The 22,904-nt window shown below is 42.7% G+C and overlaps 1 protein-coding gene across 11 annotated transcripts in view; it reads right to left on the bottom strand.

The window, feature by feature from the left end:
* LOC125697421 (LIM domain containing preferred translocation partner in lipoma) overlaps positions 1 to 22,904 on the bottom strand; it is a 320,474-nt gene that overhangs the window by 46,147 nt on the left and 251,423 nt on the right. For all 11 annotated transcript variants that reach the window (XM_048954618.1, XM_048954615.1, XM_048954616.1 and 8 more), the window contains one exon: positions 13,012 to 13,181. In XM_048954618.1, coding sequence (XP_048810575.1) covers positions 13,012 to 13,181 — 170 coding nt within the window. The remainder of the gene's footprint in view (positions 1 to 13,011; positions 13,182 to 22,904) is intronic.

The raw sequence follows: 22,904 nt of genomic DNA, 5'->3' as shown, positions 1-22,904 counted from the left end.
TGCTCTCCATGCTAGGAAAGGGCTCAGACATGAACACATCCTCTCTTGAACTTGGGCCGCTACATTTTCCAACAAGAAAGCCACACTAACCTCTAAAACTTCAACATTCTGGAATAGCAGAAACGAATCTGCGGCACGTTATTTCTGGAAAGACAGCAATAAAATGTTAAACATTACTTCCATCACAACAATCTAACACTGGATTACGGACACGAGTCGAGATGCGTGCTTCTCAGTCTCTGTCGGGATGCAGATGCTGCAGGCAAGGGAGTGCAATGCTTCTCTGCCCCCTCCTGAGAATGCCAAATGGAAGCGTCAGGCGCTTCATGTGGAGTTATGCACTCATTTATTTTAAAGACAGAAAGGATTAAATACATCTACATAAAGGAAAGAAAAAGTGTTTAAACAACAATAAAAGAAGATTTAGTGGTATTAATAAAGAACTCCCTTAAACCAGCATGTCACCATTAAAGTAATTAATAGGGCATGCAAGACACTTCAACAGAAAGTGAGCAGCGCTCAGATTAGAGCCTTTAAAGTTTTCACATGACCTCAAAACAGAGTATGGCATTTCTGTGCAAAAGTACCCTCTAAAACAGAGATGGGGGCATTCAAGTCCATAAAAAAAGAGATTTTAAAATTTAACCGATATGGTTCAAGTCTAAAATGCAAAGGTTAAGGGAATATTAGAAGGGCAATAATTCTATCTGATTAAACTTTTATCTGAAGTGACAATAAAATGTTCAGAATGAATTAAGGATTTTATTAACAGATGCAGTGGCTCTATAAAAGAGTTTGAAATCCAAGCGGCGGCGAAGAGAGGTTTTATGCCTCTTTTTTTTGGGGGGGGTCTGGATGGAGGTAATATTACCATAAAACTTTAATCTTATTGCCATGCCACAGTGAAAGTAAACCTGTCAGAGGTAATAGAGCGAATCTGGACTGCTTTCTCTTCCTTCTCTATGCTGTACGGGCCTCTTCCCAGCACGTAAGTAAGAGTACATCCATTCTACGCATGGCTTTGCTACTACAGGCAATAGGCACGTAGACAGGTGATGCGCAGTGATTCATCCGGACTGCTCAGGCTGCAATAGTCCCAGGGTGGTAAGTACAGGTAAGTTATATGGACCGTTCCAAAAGAGCACTGAGCAAAAATTGGTGCTAGGCCACCAGGGACTCCTTCAGCATGCTTCAGCCTTTCCAAAATGGAATTAACTCTTTCAGGACTACCTCAAGGACTGGCATTATTAGCACGTCTGTGTAATAAAATGATCGCACCGATTTCTGAGCCCTTGAACAAATGCATTTCACTACATCAGAGTGATTAAGTTTAAGCCAGCCATAAATCTGTGGAGCAGGATAAAACACAAGCTTTCTGTGAAAATCATTACTGAAAGCAAGTCATGTATTACTTAGAGCAGACCTCAGCCCCATCAATGTGCTTTAGGCTCAGCACTATCTGCCAGCCATAATTTAGGCCATCACTAATTTTTCCCCTGCCTTCCTGCCGTTAAATTCTGGCAACTGGGTTGCCTTGGTGATGGCTGCAGTGTCTGTGGTAGGCGTGCTGCAAAACACCGCACAACATTTCGCTTCTCTGGGAAACCCTGAGCTTTTTGCACATTGGCAGGAATGCGGGATGGCCACCTGGGCTGCGGTGGCTCTTCTGCCACCTCTGCACCCATCAGTGTGCACAACATGGTGCTCAACCTGCCCTCTCTTACACCACAGCCTGCTGGTGAAGACTGAAGGCTCAACCTCTGTTTTGTTTCCTGCAAAGCCCCATTACATGCTGCAGTGCTACAGACTGCTGAGGAGTGAGGCCAGAGGGCATCTTCAGGGCTGCCCACAGAACCATTAAGATTACAGAGGACCTCCAAGATCATCTAGTCCAACTGTCCACCTATCACCAACATCACCCACTAACCCATGTCCCTAAGTACTACATCTACCCTTTCCTTAGACACCCTGTGGGATGGTGACTCCTCCACCTCCCTGGGCAGCCTGTGCGAATACCTCACCACTCTTTCTGAGAAGAATTTTTCTTCCTAATATCCAAGCTGAACTTCCCCTGTAGGTGTGCACCCTTCTTTTACTTTACTCTACCCACAAGGAAACAAAAAAAGTAGCTCCTAAGAGGAGCAACTGACTGCAAACTGCCAGGGAGATTGGGATGTCAAACAAATATTTTTCTTTTCACAACAGAACATAAATATTTGGCAGCACATTTAATTTAAAAAGTCTAAAAGTTACTCAAATAGAGCGAGAAACATTGCTGTGATGTTCACTTGCTTCCTAAAATATGACCAGTCACAGATGGCTTGCTGTAGGAAATATTAAATAATTTTTTAAAAGTGTTGTCTGGCTTTAACACAGATTGCATTTACACAGATACCTCTGTTGGTGGAACGCCAAAATGGTGTATTGGTTCAAACATGTCCTTAAACAAAAAGCTACATTGTCAAGAGCTAATGGAATATCCATCCTTAAAATCTCAATTCCTGATAACATCTGAAAGTTAATTTACATTTCAACACTGTTTTTAAACTCGCTGTGTATTTCCCTTAACAAGCAAGGGAAAGTATCCAGGTTTGGTTGGCTTTGGGCACCACAACCATTATTTGTTTAGATTTTTGGAGTAGTTTGAAAATACCTATATAAAGAGCATTAGGTAACACTAGAATCGTGGAACAACACAAGGCCCAGCCAGCAGCCTTAGGGAGTCCAACAGCATGGATGTAAAGACGATGAGCCACAGCGCTGAACTATCAAATGTTAGCAGCCAGCTTCAGCCAAGACAATAAAACCAAAACAAAGCAACACAAAGATCTTTTCCAGTCCCCAGCGTCTGCAGCCGCTTGTTCCTGGGGTGCCTGAAGAAGCCTCTCGAATCTCTGTTTTATACTTGATTGCTGCTCTAAAATCACACACGTTACAAAAGTTTTTGTACAGAACATTACATGTACAAAACTCAATTGTTGATGACTGTGAAAGTCTTCAGAGAGACAGGCACGTCGCATGGCATTTGCCACTGGTTCCACGTCTGCACTTCTTGCACTGCCTCAGAGCTGTTGGTAAGCCTGCCTGGAGGGTCACAGATTGCTGTGAGAAACTCATGCAGTGCTCTTATGTCACGCGTTTGCCAGGAAAAAGCAGGGGCAATGCCGTGCACATCTCGGCACACACTGCAAACCAGCCAGATGCCTGCTTGCTCCCTGCAGCACAATGCCATCGCTGCCTCGACACAGCAGATGGTCCCCAAGTGATGGGTGCAGGCACACGGACTGCAGGTCTCATGGCCTACGTTAACCAACGCCATGCAAGCTGCCAGTGCAAAACTGCCACTTGTCCCCAGCAAATGCAACAGCTAAGCAGTACCAGAGTCAAGCTATAATCTGCTCCTCTACTGCCCAAAATACCCCAGTGGATGATTTACCTTTTCTGTCAATATTGCTCTTGGCCCACGGCTTTATGATCAGCACAGTTGTGAGAGAAAACACTTGCAATTTGCTTTTACCCTCCACGAGCACCCAACGCTCACGATACTCTTAGAATCAATAAACTTTTTCTCTTGTCATCATTCACGCTTGTTGTGCTTTCCCTAAATTGGCACAATTTTGTTTTTCTAACCAGAAATCTACCAAGCCCATTGGGGTTTGTGTGTGTGCGATGGCAAGTAAAACAGTTTCCTCTCCTGCAAATAAACACTGCACGCAGGCAAACTGATGTCCTGGAGTGAAGAAACAGAGGCAGGACGCTAGAGGGAGGATCGCCTCACAGACTGAGCTTCTGCCAGAGCAAATTCCTCAGAGTGTGGCTTCACCAAGGAGACGGGGCTGAAGTGGCGAGCTGCAAACGCCCGCTCGCCTCCCTGGCAGCTGGGCTTGCAAATTGCTGTCTGGACCAAAGTAAGAGGGCAGGACAAGGCTTTCTGTTCTCTGAAAGGCTTCTATGGGTAAATCATACCTGCTAAATCCACACACACCCAGGGACAGATTCAGCTTTATTGCTGGCGGCTGTCACAGCCTGGCTGCAAGGCTAGGGCTTTACCAGCAGCTCTGCAAGCATAACACCAGTGGTGCAAAACAACCAAAAGATTTTGTTTACTGTGTTAACTCGGTACTTTCTTAGATGAGTTCTGTCTTATGTCTGGACACTATAGCATTTTGACACTACTACACTGACCAGGTCAAAGCAAACTCAATAATACACGGATCTGATGGCAATGCACACTTATATTGCAGGACCTCTTCCAAACAAATCACCATCTTTCCAAAACAACTGCCTTCAGCAGTTTAAAGCAATAACTAACTATGCAGGGCTGTAAGCAAGTGGTAAAACTCATGGAAGAGAGCTGTCATGGTACCTCCCACCCTCCTTGTTTCCCAAGAGACCCCACTCAGTTTCCAGCTGCTTGCTCCCATTCATTTAACAGCAACAGTCACATCCCCTGACTGCAGGATGGTTTGAGAAGGGGAAGAAAAGAAAGGTAACATCTTCTCTCAAAGATCTCTGCAGGCTGAACTGCAACTAGGCTGGACACTGGGACATGGGAGGCCCATGCTGCACATTGCAGGCTGTGTCTGTGGTCCTGAACAAGTTGCTTGAGCTCAGAAGCAGAGGCCAGGAAAGACCACTGGATCTGTCCTTACCCATAAAAAGCTCAATTAATTAGTTCTTAACCATTCTTTACAGATGTCTGCACCATCTGTCCTTGAAGGTGCCTCAGCAACAGAGATCCATGCCTTATCTTAAACAGCATTAATGTTCCCTGCAGACAGTTCTTTACTTGCAACAAGTGGGCAATGCCGCCACTCTCTCCACCCACCTGCTGCTGTTTACCAGGAAGGTATTTTTGAAATGAGACTGTTTTGCCTGTTCTTCACTGGCTTATCATAAGGATAGTTTATTAGAGTGGGATATCTAGATGCTATTCAGGTAGCAAAAAGGGTGAAAGCAGCAATAGCATTGAGGAGGCAACAAACTACAACCAAAAGAAAAGCAGAGATGAATGCTATAAGCACTAGACATAGCTTGCTTTATAATATCCATCTATGCTTAACTGCAAATGAGGAAGATTTTCCCATTACTACAAGGATGCTCATGCGTGAGTCTTTTTTATTGTCTTATAAGCTGCTTCTGTTAGCTCTAAAAGGCATACACAAGCATTAGATACTTCTAAAGGGAAATCTCAACACAACTCGAAGTCATTGCTAAATCACGTCACTGTTCCCTCCACTATAGTATAATCCATAAGCAGATGTATAGCCAGGAGCCATAAAACTCCTATGGTCCTACAGAGAGTCTATTTTTGTCCTAAGAATACGTAAGTAGTAGAATTCGCCCTGTGAGGTGAGAAATTTACTGAGTGGCAGCAGCCAGTCCTTCACAGTGTCATCTCGTTTCAGTCATACCAACAACTCTCTTCACTAAGTTTCCCACTGTACACTTTTTCTAGATTGCAGATGTCAAATAAATGTTTATATAATCGAATATGAAAAATGTCCGTAATTACAGAAACTTGAGGCAGAGACAGGAAGACAACTGAAGTTTCTGGAGCTGCCAGCATACACAGGAGAAAAGACCCGGATTCCACCAAACCACCACAGAATACTTAAGCAAACCCAAGCGTAGAAGAGGAATCTTCACCTGATATAGACATGTTCTTGCAGATATCACACACCTCTCCACAGTCTATAGCCCATCCATCACCAGCACAACTGTGACCAGCCAAGAGATCTCTGACCTAGTGAATCAGCCCTAGTGAATCAGTAAGATCAGGTCGATCTTACAACACACCTCTATGTGCTGTCCAGCACTGTGGTAACTTTCAGAAACATCTCCCAGCTAATGCTGTTATCATCAAGTTGTTTTACCCTGCAACCCAAAGCCAGTCTTCCTCTTAAGCAACACTTCACTCAATTCTCTGGAAAGTCAATTACACCAAGGTGGGGCCTCATCCTCCCATTTCCTGTTTCAATCAGTTGCCTTTATTAACTGAACAACATGATGGCAAACAGTGACCATAGGCTGAAAATAGGGTATACAGCACCCTTAAACCCATGAAGTGATTCAGACTGGTTAGCCAAGCAGATCCTGCTGCGCTAAGAATAATTTTATTGTCCTTATGTCATCCTCTGCAGACGGGTGTCTGATCCAGCTCAGACAACCTGCTGCCAAGGTGAGACCGGTGCAATTCTTGATAGGGCTGATGCTTCGGTATCTTCTAAGAGACCCCTAGAGTTTCCCCTCAGTTCATAGACTTCTTGCCCTGCCCTTGTTAGACAGTGAGATGAATTGGCCCAACCTTCTTTGATATGACCCTCAGTTTCCAGAGAGCTGCTACACAGTATACCTCATCATCTCATGGTATGCTTTCTCCCCTTCATAATTTTGTTTTAGAAAGGAGATTACTGAAAAAGCCTGTCTATTCCCTCTGAAAGAAACCTTTTCCTCCTGTGCAGTGACAAAACAAGAGGCATGACCCAACCCCTGTAACAGCTTTCAGGCCACTGAGAAGAAAAAAAAAGATAAAAAAATGCATGCTTCACAGGTCAGCTAAGTTCAGCATCTACCCCAGTTTTGATAAAAGTTGCTTCACTGACATTCTCTCACACAGATTTTTGTATCTCCCAGACTTGGACTCTTAGAAGCTCCAAGGACAGTTTCTGCAATAGCACCCCGTTCTCCTCTATTTTACGCTCTAGTTGCAAAAGACCATTTACCACTCAAAGTAGCAGCACCAAGCTTATGCCTACCTAACCTCCCCCAGCTTCCATTTGTTTTTTGCTTTGTTTTGTTTTTTAAATACATCCATCTACTAATAGTAAGAGCTATTAAAGTCTTCTGGATTTGTTTTCAGTTTTATAACACTGATCAGTTACCCAGGAGCTTTTCCAAAGAAAAAGGACAGACACTGTAGCAGGACCTGCTCTGATAGGACAAGGAGAAACGGTTCCAAACTACAAGAAGGGACATTTAGACTGGATGTAAAGAAGCTTTGTTTCCTCAGTAAAGGTAGTGCAGCAATGGCACAGGTTGCCCAAGGAGCTGGAGACACCCAAGGTTAGATTGTATGCAGCTCTGAGCACCTGATGGAACCATGGGTGTTCACTGCAGGAGGTTGGATCAGATGGCCTTTAAGGGTCCTCTCCAACTCAACTGATTTTATGATTCTAAGAAATTACCAGTTGGGTCTATACTAACAAAATCATCATGTCTAATAACCAATAGGATCAAAACGTGCCTGTAAGCAAACCAACACTCTGGGCCAGCCTTGTGCCTGCAATGCCCACAGACCTCCTCCACTGAGGGTACAAAATCCAGGGCAGCAGCCCACTGCTGCCAAGCTGCATCCCAGTTCCAGCAGCCGAGACGAAATGCTTTTAGATCCACAGGTCACAGGTTCAGCTTCCCTGCTGCTGATGACTCACGCAGGAACGCAGCACTAAAACTAGCAACACCAGCTCTTTTCCAGGAGGAGACTGAAGAAGAGCATTGATCTCAATGAAATATTTCGAGGGCAGAAAAATTCCACCATGTAAAGAGTGCATGACTTCTTTTTAGTTTATTTTATATTTTTGTTCCAGTTGTCATTTTGAATTCAAACTCTTTGGAAAGCAGGCATAATAGTCTTAATGATCCCATTGAGCAGTTTAAATTCAAATTGTGGAGCACTCGCAATACCATGCTGGCAGCACTTTCCATAAATTACTCTCAAATTCAATACGTTGCTTGACAAAAACAAGAATAAAAGGCTTTTTACTTTAAAAAGAAGAAAACTTGTATCATGGAAAAAAATCTTTAAATTATAGTTTGTCTTTTCTGGTCCAATTTAAATTGTTACATGGTTGCTAAATTAGTGCTATAATCTCAGCTTACAAATTGCAGAATTATTTTTAAAAATAGATATGATTTTACTGCAGGGATCAACCTCTCTTCAAATCACACGCACAGAAGGTACCTGCTTTGGCACAGCCACACTCGTGTGCACACTGGGTGAGGTTTACAGCACCAGATGTGCATTAAAGCCAGTAGCAGTATTTACCAAAGATTTCCACGAACAGAAATTGATTTAACACTGGAATTGCCCAATGATCAGCAAATTTAAGCTTTTCCAGCACGCTCCGTGGTTCCACTGGCTCTAGCTGTCCTATTTCCTGAAATATCAGCATTTCATAGAATCATGAAAGTTGGAAAAGATCACTAAGATCATCTAAGCCCAACCCCAACCCACCCCCACTGACCATGTCCCTCAGTGCCACATCTCCACGGTTCTTGAACACCTTCAGGAACAGTGACTCCACCTCTCTGGGCAGCCTGTGCCAGTGCCCAACTGCTCTTTTGGAGAAGTTCCCCCTAACATCCACTCTTCTACTGAACTACACTTCTGATAGGCCAGAAAGCTGAAGTTAATATTTTCAAGGTTTCTGCCTCTTATTACTTCTTTTGTGTGCAAAAATACACAACTAGTGAAAGAAGTGGAGTGCTACAATCTTGTGTTTAAAGCTGGGGAACAGCAGTGGTCAGGGTGCTCGGTCATGCAAAATTCTGGCCCTTTCAAGCACTCCCACCATTTCACTGCCATGGAAGGATGAACCTCATAAAGTGATCTCTGGGGTTTGTGTAAGATTATACTCTCAGTATCTCTCACTGTGCCACAGAAACAGTGGATCTCCTTCCCTGGGTTTCCAAATGAAATTGCAGAGCACACCCTCTGTCTTCTCCTGCTTTAGGCAGACAGGCATGAGTCACGGTTTCTCCCTTCTTCAATCGCTCCTCATTTTCAGCCCACAACTTCTCTGAACTCCTTTTCATCTGACCACGGCTATTTCTGCTTCCTCATCTCCTTCACACTGTGGCACTTCCCTCAGGTCCAGCAGTGGGTTGCATTGACTCAGACATGGCAGAAGAAATAAGTCACCAAGAACATCTGCCAGATCTTGCTGCTTTCTGTGCTAAGTAAAGGTGCTCAGCACCTCTCAGCCTTCAACCTCATAGAGAGTTTATCTACCACTGTCAAACACCGAACCGCCAGGAAAGGGGAGAAAGAACAGAAGGAAATTTCCATGTCCTGGAGAAAGTCAGCAGGACATCAGAGAACACCCCATTCACAAAACAGCAGCATCACCCTTGCCAAACTGGTGTGTCTGGTTAACCTTGTGTTCAGTCCTTATGATAACACTGTATTTGGAAAGTGGACAGCTGGCATTGCTCTAACATTGTGCTCTTCAATCTTTTATAACAACAGTTCCACTGATGTTACTCTTAACCTTTTCTCTACACTGAACCCAGTGCTAAAATCTCTTCAGCTTTTTAGAGGAAGCAAACCAAATGTGTTTTCTTTTTTTGGTCAGTAATTTGTCCTGTAAGGGAGGGGAAAAATACACTGATAACACATTACAGACACTGTATTCATCACATGTACAGCAGTGAGCTGGTTACAATGGAAACCCCATTGTGATATTTCAGATGTTGCTTGACTGTCGTAATGACTAGGAGACATCTGCTTCCTATTAACACTTTATTTTTTTTACAGTTGCTTTTAGTTGAGCAGGAGCAGAAGTGTTTTAATGGAGAAGACTGGTACTCTTTTAGAAATAACATTAATAATGAAAGAATCCTTGGATGTAGAGCAAAACCAGCAAACACACTGGCAGCAGATCTCACAGCATTCATAAGGAAATGATAGTGACCAGCCTTTGGGTAGGGGAAATTTTTTTATGAAAGAAATGAACTCTGGTATTGAAATTCCAGTCAGTAAACATCTTCAGACAGGTGACTGACTTCCTTTGATATTAATCCACAGACTTCTGCAGAATTTCTTCTTTAATGGATCACTAATGACATCAGAAACAAAAGCAAGAAACAACACTTCTGCAGGCTATTTAAGCCTGGTATTGACTAAATACTAATTAAACACAGCTCTTCACAGTAATCTTAATTATGTCTTCACTCCACCACATCTAAGGAGAGTCATGTAACAAACTAAGAAGATTAGCCAATTCTAATTGTTGAAAAAAAGTGTATTTTTATTTTTGCATTGTTTTTCAATGTGCGTATGGCCATGAGTCACACAAGGGAATTATTAAAAACAAGAATTCATGAATTTATACATCAAGACCAGGCAAATTAATTGGAGCTGACTTCCCTTAATGTTAATGCAGCAGCTTGGCCTAGCGGTCTGCACAACAGGTCAAAAGTTTTGAACATGTGGAGGTAGAGATGAGAGGTAGAAATTGGTCTGAATTAGGCAGACCAGTAAAAAAGCATCATCAATTAACTCAGATGTATACCAGTACAGAATCCTGTTTCCAGAGCTGGCCACAGCCACTGGCTCACTGCACTGTCTCAAGGCAGTCATGCGTTTCCTATGTTCCATGGGGATTCAGGCCCACAGGAACCTGAGTCTGGGATCTTCAACCCCATTATTTTATTCAGAACTCTACATTTCCAGGTTATTTTCTGAGAGTGAGATTTGAGAAAACTCAAAAAAAATGAATTAGAGGCAAAATCCTTAAACACAAGTTACATTCTGGGCAGGTGATTAATTCTAATTGGCTTCAGTATGACAGCATCACACATCTGAAAACAACAGCATTCAGACCATGCCCCAGCAATTTAAGGGCCCCACGTCCATTTGCAAGAGCAACCTGCAAACTCAGTCTGGGCTCTCAGTGCACTCAGGCACTCGCCATCCCACTGAAGCCAACACAGACATTGTTTCATTGAAAAATCCATCAGACAGAACTCCAACACAGATTTCTTTCAGCCTAAGTAGGCAGGGCGCAAACCCTTCACAAATCTGACCTTCTGCAGAGCAAAGCACCAAGCTGTCTGAGGGGTAACAAGACAGTCACCCAACACTTGCTTCTTCCAGGAGTAATAGTCTGGTGTTTGCTTGGGTTAGTTATTCTTGTTCCACCAGATTGCCAGATTCCTCCTTTCCTTTCCCCACTCACAGTACTAGCTGTCAAGCTACACATATGTAGCAACTTATCAGTAGGGCCACCCTTTCCTCTACATGTGCAGCAGCAGATGGATTCAGAAGTGTTTTGGGTGAAGTCCATAACCTTTTTTTTTCTTTGTGGATTGCATTGGTAAGCATTTAAAGGCCTCCTCTGATTATATAAGAGAAAGCTATTAAACGTTTACTCATTGCTCTGTACTCAGAGCTGCAAAGCCGTATCGTGGAACATACAAACACAGATGCAACCAGGCAATTATCATTCCTTTATCCCCTAAATAGATAGAAGATAAATTTGAAAGAAAATGAGGAACAGAATCCTTCTTCCTTTCCTTTTTTTTTTTTTTATCCTTTTATCTCCCAATGTAGGAAGTTTACTGAATCCTTGCCAACAATTCACTCAGGCTAATGAAGTGTATAAGTAATGGGATTAAATAATCTTAAACCATTACTACAGTGGCTAATGCAGATGTTTTCCCAAACTAACGCAGATGAGTAGTGAAGAATGCCTGCTTGATTTGAAAAAGAGGAAAAGCATCAATCAGCAAGCAGATGAAGTCAATTCCATCCTGAAGTGAGTGAGATGTTTAACTTGTTGTATGAAGATGCTCCCCTCACATTATGAACACACCTTCCTGAAATCTGCAGTGCTTTGCACATGGGCACCAGCTTCCTAAGATATCAGAATTTTTATCATACAGTCATTATAGTGCTAACAAAAAAAAGAAAAAAGAAAAAAAAAAGAAAATAATGTTTAAGGGGTATATTTTTCAATCAAAAAATCATTTAGGTTTTAAAAGTCAATTACCATGACTCACTTATCACTGCTACAAAAAGACAAATTCTGCCCCTTTTTATATTCAGTATTTCAGCAATAATCCCACTGAAAAGCCTTTACCGAAATAGAATGAAACAGTTAGATAGCAGTAGCATTTTCAGAAATATCTATTCTTTCTTTAATTATCAGCATACCAGAAATTTCTGCTTTCAAAAATAAGGTCTAATTATGGAAGGGCCTCAAGTCCATTTCATCCCCCCCAAAACAAACAAATGAAACTCCACCATCTGGGTAAATAAAAGATGCTATGCAGCATACTGGTGGTACATTGGCTTTCACAAAATCTTGCAGGAAAATACATAGAGGAAGAACGTGCATGCTATAGTTACCAACTTTAAACTAGATTTCAGTTTAAAATAAGCTTCATTTAACAGTGGGCAAGAAAATCAATAGTTTATAAAAAGGACTCTAACTCCAAGGTTTAAAGGAAGATCCATCAATGTGTTAAGAATGTTCTGGAACTTTTCTTATTCTAGATTATAATGTTTTCCCAACATACTGTATGTTAAGGTCACAGCAAGGTAAGGCCTCAGGCACACTATGTGATGTTTCTTTAATTTACAACTGTACAACAGGTTTTAACTGTCTCTTATGGGAGCCTCTTAAAAGGTGCAGCCTCTTAAAAGGTGCAGTTAATTGTTTGATTTAGGAGCTCGTTGGAGGCACAAAGTGAAGTTTTAGGATAAGGTAAGCTTCAAAAGATACTCAACCCAACTGCTGTTAAATCAGTGGAAAGACTTCCATCAGCTTCATTAAGAAACACAGAAGTCGCTATTTCAGAAGTTTAAGTGCCACCTTTTTTCATCTTCTCATCTTATTTTCATCTTCTACATTTTAGTGGGCACCAACATTTCTAAGGGTTTTGATAACAGATTTCTGAACACAAAAAACCTTATCAGAATAACACCTTCCCTTAAAAATCACTGCATTGCCTGCTCCTTTCAGAGCTCACATCATCACCAAAAGCACCTATTTCTCTTGCTTTGGCCACTTCATTTAACAGCTTGGACAGAACAGAAAATGAAGTTAACAAAGGAAGCTGAAGTGATCTGAATGCCTCTGAAGACCATGGAAAACTAGTGCCCATCAGCTTACCATGAGATTGCCTGGTTTTGGCTATAAGGCAACAGTTCAACAGTGAAGAAAACAAATATTTGTGATGTCTGCATGTAAAAAACGAGCGGACAAAAACCCCGCAAGTACTTACAATATAGCAGGGTTCACAGTAGGCTTTCTTCTCTACTGCGTAGAAAGGCTGCCCCCTCAGCTTGTTCTTGCACATCATGCAGGTGAAGCACTCCACGTGGAAGACCTGGTCCATGGCTGTGCAGCCAGTGCCTTCCCCAACAACATTCTCCCCACAGCGAGCACAGCGGCCTGTCACCAGAAGGAAGGAACATGGGTCAGTGCAAGCTCCCATCTTTCATTGGGGAGAAAGTACTCCTGTTTGCTTCCATCGCACAGTAAGCAGCAGGAACACGGCAGCTCAGCCAGCACAGGGGCAACTGATGCCATCGCTGGCAATAATCCAGCACATTGAAACACACTCCAGTGCTACCCCTCATGGAACGATCTAGAGAAGCTTGAAACTGGCCCCAAAAAATACACTGAAATCCTTACTGCTGGTGCCTCAGGCTGGCAACCATCATAAGGAGCCTAAGTCTCCCAGATGCAAAGCATTCACTTACCATCTAACATAACTATGTAGTCACTTGCAGCTACTCAGCTAGATGGCATGAACCTGTGCTGAAAGCCTTGCCTCCACATGAAAGGATTTTGTGGTAGGATGCCTCATCAAGCTGCCTGGTGGCAGCACAATTTTTATCATTTAAAGAGTTCTTTTTGCTTGTTCAGCTTAAACCAATTGTCTCAATAGAGCCAATTATACTGGCAAAAGGATTTCACTTTTTATGCTTTTACCAGTATAGCAGTATCAATCCTTATGCTCTTGTTAATGTGCTGGTGCTGAGCTAGTTTGTATTTTAAACAACAAGTAGTAGCCAGTCTTAGTGATGACAAAAAGTGTAATACCATCTTTTATGTGGAAAAGTGACTTTTTTGTGTTTGAAGATTAATATTGACTAAGATGCTATCCATTCAAAGACTAAAGCCATTTCTCAAAAACTGATGTGCAAATACTTGATTCTTATCGTAATTCAAGGAAAGCGTATCAGAAGCTACTAACAAGGGTAAAGGCAAGTCCTAAGAACTCCAGTTGTTTCTGAGAAAGGTCCCTAGTGCAACATGCAAACAAAAACACAACAGAAGAAACCTGCAGGAGCACACATAGGAGGCTTGCTGCCTTGTTTACCTTGCTGCTGAAAACATTATGTAGCAGAGCCTCCAGCCATGGGACCCTGCATCCCTCCTCAGTGGGTGGGGTAGAGGGGATGATGAAAAGCAAGAAGGAGGGAAGGAAGACCAGAGCTCATCTGAGAGCAGGCAGACAGAATTACTCATAAAAACACACACGAGTAATATGTACCTAGTAATGATTAAGTAATCCAGCAATGATACAATGCTCTTTCACACTACAGCCTGTGCTTACTGACTATTCCAAACAAATACTGCAAAACTTCCTAAAAGGTCTTGCACCAGTCCTATTGTTCCAACCACAGGGCTTCTGAGCAGTGGGACATCTTCCAGCACACGTCCTCACACCTTCTTCCCTGCCTGCCCCAGCCTTCAGCAGGCTATACCCAGGGAACAACATATGAGCTTCTTTCCTACGTGGCAAGATCCTATACATACCTTGTCTGAGCAATGTGGAGAGAGCTACCAGGCAAACGAAGACAAGCCTGGAACCTCCTCCAAATAGGAATTAATAGATGTTGTTTTTAAGCTTTAATTTATTTAGCATTTGTTATTAGTGTTTTGACAGTGTTGTGCTTTAATCACTCCACTGTAATGCTTCTTGTGAGGGCTCCTCTTTTACAAGCGGAGAAGGAATGCAGGCTTCCCAGCATGGTGATGAGGCTACAGAGCATGGGGGAAGAATGGAAAAAAACACGAGAACTAGGAAAAATATAAATAAAAATAAAAATCCCACTGGAGAGAACCATCGGAGCAGTACTTCTGTGGGAAAGAGGCAGAAGAAACAGGAGTTGCATGTACAACAGAGCACTGCTCGGTCCTCTGCGTGGACAAGACCAAGTCGCTCCAGGGCCTTCTCCAAACTGCTCGTGTAGCGGGGCTGTAATATGAACAGACGTCTGGGGAGCAGTTAATATCTCCATATATAAAACATGAAATTGAAAGCTATTAGTGTATTACTTTACACAGTGTTTTTCCAGCGGGAATATTCCGCTGAAGAATTTATTTTCCCTGGTGTGCCATTCTGTGATCATCCGGTATTATTTTTATGAGGCATTTGGACACAGAATAATGCAGTGTCTATGCAAACACTTCTCAGCTTTCTTTGTTAACATCTGAGCAGAACATGTGGGAATCTTTTCTTCCCTCCTCCTCACATTCATAATTTAGCCACTCTCACATACTTCAACGTTTACGTCCCCCTCGACCAAGGCGCTCGCTGCAGAAGCTGTCTATACGTAGATCATACTTCTGGCTGCACTTCTCACATCAGGAAATCATGGTCTGTTTCTTTCCTAGCTTAGGCATGTACTCCTGTAATCCCTGGCAAACCGCTCAGCACCTTTGCACCTCTGTCCTCCCTTTGAGTGAAGGGCATAAAGACATCTTCTCTGCCTCAGAAAGGTGCCCTGAGGCTACATTCCTGCACACCTCTCAGGCATTCCCCAACTTCACTGCTGGTGGCCAGGTACAAACCAAAGAGCAGCACAACACACATCTCAGCCAACTTCTCCCCTTGAAGTTGGTATTTCCTTAGGCTTTCCTTCCTCTTTCTGGGTTTTTCCACAGAAGATTCCCATTCAGGCAGCGACAGACTTAACCCATCTACATTTATGAGAAGTCCAGCTTCTGCTGTTATGTACACGGACAGAAATGCTACTGTAAACCCTCACACAGGAAAGCTTAAAGAAAGCTTCCTTTTTCATAAGTTTATATGCAAATTGTAGTGCTGTGGCCTGGAGCAAACAATGTTTTTCATGAGACATGGCCACTCCAATGAGAATCAAAACACAAACTCTGCGCCTAGCAACACCACCAACTGACTCACTCGCCCGAAGGATGAGAGCAAGTAAACCAAAATATTCAAATCTGGGAGCTTACAGTTGGGCTTCTGGATCCATGCAAAGGCACACGCGTGAATACATAACTGATCGTTTGCAGCAGTGCAGCTGTTAAAGACAGCAACTCCTGCAGACTTTGGTGAAACCTGTGAACTCAAAAGTCTCCTATAAAGCCAGGCTGCTTCTCCCGACTCCCATGTCTTACTCAAGTTTGGCTGAAAATGGCTATTAGTTTCAAGAGTTGTTGGTGAGGGAGGAACTGACAAACAAGATAGGCACATGCACACAGGCAGTGTGATTGCACAAGCCTCATTTCCTTAGAAAACCAGAAAAACCCCACCAGAAACAATGCATCTATCATTATGTCTGATAAAAACAAAACAAAGGTCTGCTTTTCCTGTGTGCCAGTTACCAACGGCAAAGGTATTTGTGGTTGGATTCACCACAATTAAGTGCCCACACATGTTTCCCATTTTAATATTTTCACACTGGATGAAATAACCCAGCCCGTTGTGTGCAGAATACCCATGAGTGGATACAGAACAAGTTGCACTGCTTATTGAGAAAGAGGTAGCAAAGGCAAAGCTTGCAAGACTCAAGAACAAACAGATTGCATAAAAAAAGATTACACAAATAATCTAAAAGAAAAATAGCAGGCAGCGTATTACAGTAGAAACACAGAACAACGTGACCCATTTGCTTCCCACAGAGACAAATAGCACTTAAAAGGCACCTTAAAGACAAAGGACAAAATTAGTACTAAACTGCATGAAGATGAGACTATGTCATTTCAGCATTCTTCTTTGGCCCCTTCAGGCCTTTTCAGGTCCTGGTTCAAGATAATTTCGGCAAAACTAAAGGTGATGCATTGGCAGCGTGCCTGGGAGACTGGAGTCCTCCCATGTTGCATGAAAGAGCTTTATAACCTTGGCTGTGACCTTCCTTCATCACAGCCTTGCTGCCACATGTTGGTTTTACCTTGGGGGGACAGTTAGAGGTGCCCACAGAGGCTTCCCTGCTGAAACCACTGGAAATGCCATCATTACTCAGTGGGTCACAGGGAAAACTTCAGTAGCTGAAAGGGAACATCAGCTCCTACACTGCATTCAGAAACCTCATTTACTGTCCTCTGAAGCATAAGCAATACAGCAAATTCAAATTGAGGGGGGAAATTTACATGATGCCATGTTCTAACTTCTTGTTATTTTATTTCTATTATTATTGTTATTATTATTTTTGCTTATACTGTCACTCTGATGCTCTGATTGTGGAAAAGCCTGGTCAGCAAGGAAAATTGTGGTCTCAGCACTCTAAATGTTTTACTATTGACAAGTAAGCTGCAGACAGCCCAGCCAAGGAAAAGGTTAAGGAAGAATTTGAAAGAGGATCTGGAGGGAGTTTTGAGAGAAGTTTAATGGGATGCTTCTGAGGAAAGGACAAAGACAGCACAAAAAGGAAACATAAGTGCTTGAAGATTGAACATAGATACCTGCAGACGGAAAGGATGAGCTGATATGTCACTGGAGAATAAGAGAGGAAAAACAGAGGGAATAGGTCACTACAGGCCACGCAAGTAAAGACAAGAAGCTTCTGTTTGATCTGATGCAGAAATGAAACCAGAGGGATAATTAAAGAGGCAGGGACAATCTGGCCTAAGTGACAAGCCAGAGAGTGATCTCTGCAGCTGCATTCCAGTTGAGCATGACCAGAGAGAAATTGCATTTTTAGAAAAGAATACTGCAGAGATTCAAGGTCACTAGAGCCTGGATGCAGGTTTTATCTACAAAGACGAATACGAGAGGCCCTAATCTGAGCTCTTATTCAGCAGGATTCATAAGATTTGGCCGGAGTCTGGGTGTGACCTGAAGATGAAGAATTAGGTACAGGGTGTCCCAACTTATCTTGGACATGAGTCACTTCTAAATGTCAGATTAAGAATGTGAGCCAATCAGACAAACAAACACCACTAAGGATAGATGATGGAGTAGGTACATGCCATACTAATGCTTATGGCATAATATTCTGATAGCAAGCACACTGGAGCCCAGTACAGAGGCAATGTAATGCATGCAGCTAGCTTGGAATGGTTCTGTTTGGACATCCAAGGACTGCATTAACCTTTTTTAGGCTACAGCATTACACGTCTGTCATACCCATTTAGACACTAAGCTGTTGGGAGTATAACCATCCCTTGCTATGTGATTTACACTGCCTAACACAGATAATTCATGCAGTAACAAGAGAGTGAAGAGAGCAGAGAGAAAATGTGCAAGCCTTCTCTCTACAAAGGTTTAAATTCATGAATTCAAAGCATGCATTCAATATAGACAGGAGATAGGAGATAATTTTCTGATAAAAGCATCGATGTAGGAAGGTTTTGCATTTACTGAGATGTGGGGGAAAATGTTGACATCTCAAAAACTTCTGCATGATGGAAAAAACTTCTTCCCACCTAACTTTACTGTGGGAATATAGCACAAGGTCATATCCTCACTGCCTATCAATTACACAATTTCCCTTGATCAGCTAAGTGTATTCCCTGGTTCTCACTTCAGTCCTGATACAATATGCAAGAAAGAACTGAAGAAATATTGCATTCTGCTTTTACAGAAGCGTACTAAGAACATTTTTAAAATATGTAAATACATTGGACAAAATATCTCACTAAAAGTTCCCCTGGCAGCCTCAAGACACCCAGTATTTCCGCTGTGTTATTTTTCTAATCATCTCTGTTTAGAGTTTGCCAGTGAATGCATTTTAGAGATTCATGACACATTCTGCTTTTGGACAGCTTTGAATCAGCTGGCAGTAAATGTGGAAAAATCATTACTCCTAATGAAGAAATATTGATGACAAAACAGCATTTCGAGGACAACGTTGACCATAAGTCAACAATGTAACACGATTTTCCCCTCTCTCCCTCCTCTTTCCTAGTGACTTTTATCCAAGGGTTTTCAAGAATTTCCCAAGCACATGGGATTCCTCAGGGTACCTAGGCCAGACAGCACAATTATTCCATTTTAAAGGGATACAGGAGCAGAGGTTAATCCATCAGGCTAACAGTGTAACAGCAGACCTTAGCTGCCAGTATACCTTAACTGGATTAAGTCTCAATGGCAGAGATCCTGCAACTCATAAGCACTCAACATGTTCCTTGATTTGTCCAAAGGGGACAAAATAGGAACCTCTGATCCACAAGAGAGTGTTTATTCCATTCCTGTGGAGCATGGGAAGTATGTGTCTAATCGTGATTGTATTTAGCAAAGATGCCTTGGTTGTATCTGTCCTACAGGTACTCCGATATTTTGGCACCCAGGACCTTGCAACATTAGGATGAAGGCAAGCTTCGATATTTTTTGTGCATTTTGTAGGAAATTGTGATAGTCTTCTCAGCTTATCTTTGCCTTCCTCACCTGTCCTTTTTTTTTGTTGTTGCTTTTGAACTCAGACTTCTTACTGATCAGGAAGCCCTTGGCAATGGTTTGTTGTGCCAGGATCCCAGTTCGAAGTTTCCCCATTTGTCAGTAGCAGGCTGTATGCATCAGTTGTCTTACACAGCCTTTGGACATGAGACAGATTAATCTTAATTCCCTCTTCTTCAGCAGACGTCAGAAACACAATCTTTCACAGTAAACAGAACTTTATGCTACAGCGTCTGCCTGTAACACTTCATAAATTAAATCCAAGGCCATGATTTAATTACCATGTCCCGGTTATTCTGCTTTAACTGTGTTGCACAGTTGTACAGGTCCCTGCAGTGACCTCCTTGTCATTTGTTCTCTGCTTGGCCAGTAGTAGCTGCACTCTCCTGTTGTTTGCATCCCTTTCCTTCAACGACAATACAACTTCGTATTCTCACTTTGCTTGGCTGCAAAGGTGACACATTCTCTGTATGCCCCAGAGGTCTCATTCTACTCCACACAGCAAAAGCACTGCAACTGCGTCAGCTCACACTACTAACACTTCACTGTGCCATTCTGAATGCTTCTTCATGCTGCTCACCACAAGGCTATTATCAGAGCCAGTCACTAGCCCTAATGATGAATCCCTTCCAACATCCCATGAAGGTAGAAGACTTTTAGGACACCCAATACGCAGATGGGAAAGTGAGGCCCACAGAAGTTATGTTACTTGTTGAGGGTCACAAAAAGTTTGTTACAGAGCCAGGAACTGAAACCACATCTTCTCAATCCCAGTCTAGTTTCTTTAACCACAAGATGATCTCTAAAAGGCCTGGCAGTGAGACAGGCTTACAGCACAAGAACTCCTGCAATTCAGAGGGAGCTCCCAGCACCAGCCCTGCTGGACAATCCTGCCTGGGATGTGGTCAATGGGCAGGCCGTGCAATCACTGTCAGCAGAGTGACTGAGCAATAGTGACCAAGCACAAGGAAGCTTGTGTCTCTCCCACTTCCTCCATGCAGCACCCCCACGGTGATGGTCCCTATCCCTTATCCATCTGCATCACTCTCTCCTCATCTCCCTGAGACACCAGAGACAATTTCACCTGCTTCTGATATAAAACAGATTACAGCAAATGCTTGCCAATATGGTAGAAGTTCCTTCCTAAATTGTCACAGCTGCAGTGCCTCACTGCCACAAAACAAAGGTTCAGATAGGAGTACTCCTGATTTTCCCACAAATCAACAAAGCCTCCAGTTGAACAGGATCTTGAGAGGTCATGGAAACTGTCTTATTGCCTCAAAGGCAGGATCAACTTTCTCTACAACATTCTTGACAAGTACTTGTTTAATGCGTTCCTAAGAACTTCCAGCAGTGGAGATTAAGCAAAGAACTTCTGTGAGCATATGACCTTACTACTAGCAAGTCTGTCTTTCCACTGAACCAAAATGTCCTTCACAGTGACGTAAGCCAACGCTTTCTTACTCTACTCGCAATGGACACGCAGGACATGTGTTGGCTTGGTTTGGTCCAACCAGTTTTATAGGAAACTTTTGATGTATGGATCTGCACGAACCATTAAAAGATGCTGACCTCTTCTCCAACCCTGGGAGGGACCTTTTCCATGCTCTTCAGTGAAGGTAAACATGGACCTGACAGTGTGCCCAGCTCACTAGTGAGGGACCAGGGGCCCAACTCGAGCGATCTGCAGTGAGTGTCCCAGCCCAGTGGGGGTCAGTGATGCTCTACCATATTTAAGGTCCTAGATATCTTTTTTTTTTTTCCTTTTTCTTTTTTTAAAGCACGTTCTGCTTTAAAAAAAAATAAATAAGAAATTGTTATTTCTTACATTGTGACAACTTTTTGGCACATAGTTTACCATTTGCAGAGGGGTTGAAATAGAGCTTCAGTAACATCTGGAGACAAAAGAAAGAGGAGGAAAAAAAGAGTGCAAGACAGGAAACATCCCTCCCTTTGCTGATCGATCAAGGAAATGCAAGGCAGCGAGTAAAATGTAGTGTATTTCCTTTATAAATGTTTCTTTTAATGCTGATGAAAGTTACCAGATGACAGAGACTACAGTTGTGTATCCACTCAACAGCCCCACAAGCAAGTTCTTTGCAGAGGTTTGCCAGGCACTGGATGTTGTCTCTGGGAGCCACAGCAGCACCAGCTGCCTCCAGGGCATCCAGGACTGCAAGAGGGTGACATGTCCCATGCTGCCTCCTGTGCACTCCTTGCTACCTGCTTGTCTTCTGGGTTTAGCAGTAGGCATAGGAATCACAAAGAAAAGGAGTTTTAAGTTGCAAACTGTATGGAAAGAAGAAGCACTCCACAAATACTTTTTAAAATGAAAAAGATATTTCTGTTCAGTTTCAAAGCACTGATTTCCACCAAAAAAAAACCTGCCAATAAACACGTAACTAAATAAGGAGTGCAATCAGTTCATTTGGTAAAAAGATATTAAAAAAAAAATTCAACTTTCAGAGAAATCCCCCACCTCTCTGTGCCCACCACTCTTCTCCTTCAGGGGAAACTAATTGCATATAGGAAGTTAAAAAAGGAAGAGATGTAAAAAAAAATTGCTTCTCATTTCCCTCCTTACTTTATTTCCAAAATAAAAATGGGGCAAAATCTTTTAAAGCTGTGAAAAATCGGGGTTTTCCACACTTTCAAAAGCTGAGAAAGCTCTTCTGTATTTTACTTCTACAGGAAAATGAGAGATTTTAAAACAAAGATGACTCTTCTTCTGGAACACATTGCTAACATTGAAATATATATATATAATTATTATTTTTTTTAATGATACTTTACCCAACATGGTAGCCAGAGAACAGTCTCAACAGCCCTTCACTAAAGTCTAGGTGACCTCTAAGTGTGTCAGACAGTTCCTAGCAAGGCTGGCATGAAACCTCTATACAGCTTACCCCAAAGCTGATAGTGCAGGGTTTCATTCCTCCTGGGAAGGACCTTAGCAAGGGAAACTGTCACTGGTAGAGCTGTGGATTAGGCAGATTTTGGCAGTTTTGGTGATTCTAATAGCAGCCACTGAGCCAGGTCCCTTATTACTCACACCTGCAAACCTGCAGGACCAAATATATGGCAGCATGCAAGCTGTGCAACCACACCTGTCTGCAGCTCCCATGGCAAAAAGATGGCGAGAGGGGATGACAGAAATCCCTCTTCCTCCACCCTCATCTTGTGATTATGGACTAAGGGATTTCCTGGACAACCCTCTGGCCCACTCTGTAATTTTGCACCAGATTTCGGGATCCTCTTTTGGAAAAAACACCTTGCAATCATAGGGAGTGGCAATGGCAGGAAACCCTAGGCTGTCTGGTCCCCTCACAGATGTCTCTCTGAGCATGCCACCCCAGCCTGCTCGCTCTCTGACGTGCTGGTAAAGCAGCAGAGGGTATTTTCAGGGGCTGCTGCACTCAACCCTGTATGTGAGCAGTGACTGCAGAACTGAGCAGATCTGGAGGACAGATGAACCGATCCCCTTCTCAGATGCTTCATGTTCGTTTTCACGCTTTGTGCTCCTT

Source organism: Lagopus muta, chromosome 9 (genome assembly GCF_023343835.1).
Source record: "Lagopus muta isolate bLagMut1 chromosome 9, bLagMut1 primary, whole genome shotgun sequence".
Classification (NCBI taxonomy): Eukaryota; Metazoa; Chordata; class Aves; order Galliformes; family Phasianidae; genus Lagopus; species Lagopus muta.
Note: the sequence above shows the minus strand (reverse complement) of the source record. Positions and strands in the feature narration are given on the sequence as shown.